This window comes from Nanorana parkeri, unplaced genomic scaffold (assembly GCF_000935625.1).
Source record: "Nanorana parkeri isolate BGI_ZX_2015 unplaced genomic scaffold, ASM93562v1 scaffold113, whole genome shotgun sequence".
Classification (NCBI taxonomy): domain Eukaryota; kingdom Metazoa; phylum Chordata; class Amphibia; order Anura; family Dicroglossidae; genus Nanorana; species Nanorana parkeri.
Genome location: NW_017306381.1, coordinates 1,861,419 through 1,868,948, shown reverse-complemented (window position 1 = coordinate 1,868,948; position 7,530 = coordinate 1,861,419). Strand labels below are relative to the sequence as shown.

General features: G+C 46.1%; 1 protein-coding gene across 1 annotated transcript in view; it reads right to left on the bottom strand.

Annotated features, from left to right (window-relative positions):
* Positions 1-7,530, bottom strand: part of NOP2 (NOP2 nucleolar protein) — a 24,854-nt gene that overhangs the window by 13,387 nt on the left and 3,937 nt on the right. Inside the window, exons 4-9 of the mRNA XM_018553187.1 lie at positions 6,143-6,210; positions 3,561-3,898; positions 2,687-2,736; positions 2,354-2,448; positions 1,896-2,092; positions 539-628 (exon numbers count right to left, since the gene is read on the bottom strand). Of these exons, the coding sequence (XP_018408689.1) occupies positions 539-628; positions 1,896-2,092; positions 2,354-2,448; positions 2,687-2,736; positions 3,561-3,898; positions 6,143-6,210 (838 nt within the window). The remainder of the gene's footprint in view (positions 1-538; positions 629-1,895; positions 2,093-2,353; positions 2,449-2,686; positions 2,737-3,560; positions 3,899-6,142; positions 6,211-7,530) is intronic.

Genomic DNA, 7,530 nt, shown 5'->3' with positions numbered 1-7,530 from the left:
GACTGGTCTTATCTGCCCGTGCGTGCCCGCTAGGGGGCGCGCGCGAGCAGAAAAAAATTGCCGTCTGGCAACCCGCAGATGCTGCAGTGCCGTCCGTCCGTTTTTTTACTACGGGCGGACGGCAAGAGGTTAAGGAAGCCAGGTGGTGTGTAATGACCTGCCACCTGGCTTCCTGATTAGCCGGGAAGCCATCTCCATGCTTCTTGTCACTAGGTGATGAGAAACCATGGAGCCGACTCCCTGGCCAAACAGGAAGCCGGGCGGCGTGTGATGATGCGGTGCCCGGCTTCCTGATTGGGCGGGAAGCCGGCTCCATGCTCCCTCGTCACAAGCTTCCCGGCCAATCAGGAAGCCAGGCAGCGTGTAATGACTCACTGAAGTATCGGGCTAAGCATCGGAATCAGTGCATCGGAATCAGATGATGCTTAACATACAATGCTACAGATATAAATATTATATTGGTGCAAAAAAAAATCTGTATATCTATAAACTGTTGTAGAAAGTTATGAATGATTATGTCCAGAAGGTGAACGCGTACCTGAGCCAGGTCACGTCTCCGTGTCTTCAAGGTGTTGGTCCTGATAGTGATCGGACGATGGACCTCACACGCCTCCAGAAAATCAACCAGCTAGAGAAATAGGAGAAGAGATGGATTAGCAGTCTGCTGAAGAGGACACAAAACATGGGAAGTAAAATCCAAGAGGCCTACTGGGCTGTCCATGGATCCTGACACCACGAATGATAAAAGATCAGAAATGTCACCTCTATAAATGCCCAAACTTGGACAATGTTTGGCTCTGTAGTGCTAATAAATAATTATTCTTCTTTCCATATGAGGATGAGAACGGTACAAATTCTGTTAACGAAGACTTAGGACTTGACCGTATAGCTGGTCGTAGTTAGTCACACTCATCTGGACTTGTTCTGTAATGCCAAAGACATTTTGTAGCTTCTCTAAGCCACTTCCTAAGTTCCTTGAATTGACTGTATGTTAGTTAACACAGTCATTAAAGTGACTTAGTCACCTGAATTTCTGTAAAAAACAAGTCAAGGCTGAAGTTTGTTTTCTACAATGCCCCCCAGCCAAAGAATCTTTCTTATTACGGTGTCCTGTAGTGGCCGGGAGAAAGAACCAAAGAGCACAGGCAAAAGCCAGGGGTCGGTGGCACAGGCATTCAGTACACATACGGAAAGGTGTTGCATGCTGGGGAATCGGTGGCTGTAACTCGAGAGAGTGAAGAATGGAGTCACCGCTCGCCAATTCGTTACTAATAATGATCGTTTGCAGGGACTTCATTTTTTTAAATAGTTTTCTCATGCAAAATAAATCTGTACGGGAAAATTATGGAGGCTGCCTTTGCCGACCTCTGCTTCTGAAAATATCAGCTTCTCAGTTCCCATGCTGATCCATTGGCTTCCATACCTTATGAAGCAAAGATCTGGAAGAATGCACTTGCTGACTTTTTTAATCTATATGCTTGTGCAGGGTCGGTGACTCAAACTACTGAAGATAGAGAGTCTCAGACATGCCTCCAATTAACCGTTACAGCAGTTTTACAGGGTGCCTATACTGTATTCGACAGTGCACTCTGTAATCAGCACTGGTCAGACACGCCACTTTCATCCTCTGCATGCAAGTCTGTATGAGGACACTTGTGCTGAGAGGTGCCTCTGTTACTCAGCTCTGCCAGCACAGAGCACTGTGGCATGAATGCAGGAAGCAGTATTTCACTAGGAAAAAATATTATTAAGTAAAAACTAGTCACAAATCATAGGAAGCACAGGACTATAAAATCAATAGCTGTAAAACTTCAACTGGGCTTTACCACACAGCTCACATTCACAGACAATTCCTGGGACATACACCGTGTTCAAATACAAGCAATCCTTCTCACCTCTGACACAGGAAACAGGTCACTGAGGGTCTCCATCATAAAGGTGCCATAACTGTAGTATGTGGCAAGATCTTGGCGCAGAACGGTGACATACTCCTGGCGGGAGCGGTCCCCTCCCCGATTAGCGAAATCCTGCAACACGCCCACTACATCCTTAATGCGGTCCTGCACTGCAGTGAGATCCAGCGGTGCCGAGACTGAGAGACGTGTTAAGGGCGCTAGCATGATGCCAGTGGGTGAGGCCAAAAATACATCATAGCAGATCTAAATCAATAGCCAGGTGCATTGTGGGGAGTTTTTAACTTACACACAAGTTTGGGTTACTGCAAAACTGAAGCAAGCCAAGCACCCCCTTTCTACAACAAGAGGGGTACGACTCCATGCTGGTGGAAATGGAAAGTGCAAAGCCAGATTCATCCCTCCAGCACCTATTGCCAAAATGTCACAGACAAGGATACTCTCACTCTCCATCTCCTCCGTGGTCGGCAAGGTAAAGTGCTCCTCCGCGTCAACATTGAGCTGGATTTCGGAATCCTTTTCCTTCTCTTTCTCCCTGTAATAAATAAAAGGAGCTCATTCTCTTTATCCTCTTCAGATCTACTCAAACGTGATAGGGAAGCAGGTAGGCAGAGACACGCTCATAGATAAATGTCTTCACGGCCTCCCTCACGAATAATCCAATGGCTGTCAGGGACATAGTTTTGCACAAGGAATAAAGAAGGAAGTAGAATCCACATAGAAAGGAAGAAGACCGGGACAATGTTCAGAAAGATGCAATTGGTATTCCTTACCTTTGAATCTTCTTCTTCTGTTTCCCAGCGGCCTTCTCTATTGGAAGAAGCTAAATTAAGAGAACAGAATGGAAAGTCAAGGGCCCATTCAAACTTATGCATTGCGGTAATACACAAACGTGGTGCATTGTTAAAATTAATGGCGCACCAATACGGCAGTGAGCAAGGCACCTACACTACAGCTGACCACATGCCGAACAGGTCATGTGACCTACAAAGATATCAGCTGCACATCATACAGCAATGGAGACCGGTTTTTAAGATAGTCATGGTGCTTGCAGTGATGTCCACGGATGGTGCCGTGCGTATCCAAAAGTTATAACGATGAAGATCACCAGCAATCAAAGGATAAGATAAATCCAAGTGTTCTTTTATTCAAAGAAGCATGTCACAAGTGTTATATAGCCAACGTTTCGGAACTACGCAGGGTCCCTACATCAGGGCAAACATAGCAACCATCACTGTTTGCCCTGATGAAGGGACTCTGCATGGTTCCGAAACATTGGCTATATAACACTTGTGACATGCTTCTTTGAATAAAAGAACACTTGGATTTATGTTAGCCTTTGAGTGCTGGTGATCTTCATCGTTATAACCTAGGTCATATGACCAGACTCCCCTCTTCCAAGCATTTGTTTCGTTCAAGGAGCATCATTTGCTTTAGCACACCAAAGCAAGCAGAGAGTAACATATGTTAGTAAAGAACACAGATGAACTTATTTGTTTAAAGAGGTGGGACGGCTGCACCACTGCTTTATAAATGGGGCCCAAGTGTATGCTTTGCACTGCATTATAAAACAGGTCAGAAGCTGGAATCTGTGTGCAGAATAAGAGAACCGGCTCCTATAGATAAAGTTTTCAGTGAGCAACTTACTCCTTTTTCATCATCATCATCATCCTCTGAGGAGGCTCCAAAATCATCTTGTAGGTCATCACTGTCTGAGAGATCCAGAGCACCAGCCGGTTCAACATCACTCCCTTCTTCCTCCGCTCCGCTCTCCTCCTCTCCGCTCTCTTCTTCCTGCTGGTCACCAGGCTCCCGCCTCTTCTTTTCACCACTCTTCTTCTTCTGGTCAAATTTCTCCTCTTCGCTCTCCTCCTCCTCGCTCTCCTCTTCCTTTCTCATCTTCTTCACAGGTTTCAGCCACTCTGCATTGTCATCGCTGAAGACAGCAGGCTTTCTCTTCCCTTTCAGGTCCCCTGGGACAGCACCTACGGAAGAAGCAAAAGGGATCAAAGGATTGTTAAACTAACTGTCTGAAAAGGACGAAACCAATTAAATGCTGCTTCCGCTTAAAGTAAGAAATGACCAAACAGCAGCGGATGGCAAAGCAAAGAAGGATCAGAGACTATAAAAAGTTTTTATTGTTCACAATTTGATCAAGTAGCCAAACCAACGCGTTTCAGGGGAAAACCCTACCCTTTTTCAGGGCTTAGAACAATGACTCAATGTAGTAATGGCCGGAGAGATCTTTGCGTTATGCAGACAATTCTCCTGGAGTGTGCTCCGACAGTTAACGGCAGTATACGCACCCCTATGCTTAGACTTTATCGCATCGTGGCGTATGATAAAATGACAATATTGTTGCTAATATTGTAAACCTAAAAATCAATAAACCAATCCACACAGCAGATGCAGCCAATGAGCTCAGGTGTTTTTATACAGGTGACACTGCAGTGCCCCAGTCACCTCTATCACAATCGCCTGTAATCAGGTGTGTTGGAAACACCATCTTTTGTTGTGTTTGTACCCCTGCTGGGCGTTTAAGAAGCGGCTTCTCTCTACTGCATTCCCCCTTCCGCTCCAACCCCTGATCCTCTGATGATTTTAAAAGCTCCCCATTCAATGTTAGCCAACACCACCGTCCTCCAGCCATCCCAACAACTTCTGCTCTTGGTCCAGGTCTTTGGCTATCTGCCCAGCCTTTCTGACAAATCAAACCAGTCGTATGACCAGTGGGCATGGTAACTAACATAAAACAGCTGTAGCCCCATAACCCCCATCACTGGTTTTCCTTTCTTGGACCACTTTTGGTTGGTCCTGACCGGGACCGAGAACATCCCACATGAGCTGCAGTTTGAGTCGCTCTGACCCAGTGGTCTCGACATCAAAATCTGGCCCTTGTCAAAGTCAGTCAAATCCTTATGCTTTTTTTTCTGCACAGTGTGTTGCATCGCAAACCACTGGATCGCAATGTGGTGTATAGAACTGAATGGAATGTCACTTGTGACAAAAAAAATAAATAGTAAACATCGTGAGCAGGGGCGTAACTAGAAATCACAGGGCCCCATAGCAAACTTTTGTATGAGGCCCCCGTGATTTCTAGTTATACCCTTTGCAAAGCCCACTCGAGTGCCCTATAGCGACCGCCTGAGTCGCTATGGTGATTTCTACGCCACTGATCGTGAGGTGCATCAGCACTGTTCCTCCCAGCGAATGAGCCCTGAGAAAAACATGTTTTTTTCAATTCAAAAGTAACAGATCCTCTATCTGTACTCCTCAACCCCTTAAACTTAGAGGTCTCCAACAATATAAAATATGTAGACAATCAGTCCACAAACTTAATACGACACCTTGACACTCAGGCAAAGTTTATTAATAGGAGAATTATGAGGTGAGTGATTTTCACTCAGCCTCATAGTTCGAGCCGACGTGTGACAATGAAACTGTCACACGTCGGCTCAATAGATCGGGAAGTGAGCGAACACCTCGATCCTGTCCCTGCAGAGAGCCGTGACCATCAGTCACGGCTCCCTGCATGGATTCCCCCCTCCCCTGTCCGATCCTCCAGCGCTGAGTGGAGGAACGGAAAGGGGAGGGGCGGGTACAGCTGGCTCTGCCTCTCGATAGGCAGAGCCAGCTGTCACTCACGCAGCTGGGCGGATCCAGACATAATTGTCGGGATCCGCTTCATCGTCTCATTATACCGCGAGCAGTAGCTCGCGGTATACTGAGCCTAGGGTGACGGGTGGGCGCTAGTTTGTGTCCTCCCGTTACCCTTAGGAGAACTATGGGGAAAAGCACTGACCCCATAGTTCTCCTTTAACCATTTCTTTATATTGGACAAATGGTGGCCTCATCACAGCTGACCCTGGCATTGACATGTAATATAAACCCCCCTATGTCATGACTGCATTGTTGTATTCAGCACAGCATATAAAACAATGTGCGATCTCTTAGAATGTCACAATGTCATCTGTCAAAGAAAAGCGGCCGCAGCGTAGCACATTACACCCCTTTTGCTGAAGAGGTTGCGACTCTCAAAAGTACATTTGCACGATGGGACAGAGTTGTCAATAGCAACCAATTGCCTGTTTTATAATGGAGTAATGACTGCTGCTGGTTGGTATGGGCAACATCTATTAGTCGATGCCGGTGGGTACTTGTGACCGTGTGGAGAGCCAACCTCCACTGCTTGCAATACAAAGATGGAAACAATGGAGAACTCTTCCTACCGTTCTGTTTGGGTTCCGGTTTGCTGAGCTTGGCTTTCTCTTCGTTTGCTTTTCTTCTTCTGGTTGCTCTATAATGGAGGTCACAAATAAAACAATTAGACAAAATTTGAATGGAAATCTTTCCTGAAGGCTGCCGATGCATTATTCTCATCTTGCAAATGCATGCAATACTGCAATATTCTCTAATGCAGAGCAAGCATGCAGCAGGGACGTCTGGCTTTTATAATGTGTATGTTTGTTACCATGTTGGGGCCCAGTCACACTATATGAATTATGCAGCATCGCCCAAAGCACAGGCAAGCCAATTTACCTTATGTCCTATTGTTTCAGTACAAGCAATGCAATGCTGATGAAAAGCAGGACAGGATGAATTTTTATGCAGCGCACTAAACCACATTGAAATGCGCTGCATTAAGTTGAATGACACTTTTTGTGACATTTCAAGAATAAAAAAAGAAGGTAAACAGTGCAATGCGTCAAATACACCTGTAGTAGGTGCTCGTTATACAAATCACCAACGCTCACCCACTGATGTGAATGGACCTTATGCTAAAGCTCCGTGATTCAAAGTACTGAAGCTGCATAACAACCAGGCAAAAAAACATTTTCAAAGTTTGGTCATCAACGTCGACCCCGTATTTCTCTAAAGAAAGGCCCCTGAAGGTATGCTGTGCTATCTGGCACCAAATCATATGAGCTTCAGTAGCTCTACCATTGGATCGGACTACACGGGCCAGCCTTCCCTCCCCATGTGCATCAATGAGCCTTGGCCTCCCATGACCCCGTCACCGGTTTTCCTTCCTTGGACCACTTTTGGTCGGTCCTGACCAAAAGTGGCCACCACCCATAAGGGCTGCTATGGTGCAATATATTATATCTTTGTTTTTGGATCTAGATACGCTTTAAGGTGTACACGCAAATATAGTATTTCCAAGTGACAAAGGTATCATGGGAGTCCACAGAAAATCGTGATGTATATGAGCTTCAGTAGCTCTACCATTGGATCGGACTACACGGGCCAGCCTTCCCTCCCCATGTGCATCAACAAGGCTTGGCTGCCCATGACCCTGCCACTGGTTTACTGGTTTTCCTTCCTTGGACCGCTTTTGGTCGGTCCTGACCACTGCAGACCGGGAACATCCCACAAGAGCTGCAGTTTTGGAGTGGCTCTGACCCAGTCAACTGGACATCACAATTTGGCTCTTGTCAAAGTCCCTCAAATCCTTAAACTCGCCCATTTTTTTCACTTTCTTCACTTATCCAACACATCAACTTCAATGACAAAATGTTCACTTGCAGCCTAATATATCCCCCACTTCCAGGTGTCATTGTAATATATCCCCCCCCCACTTCCAGGTGTCGTTGTAATATCTCCCCCCCCACTTCCA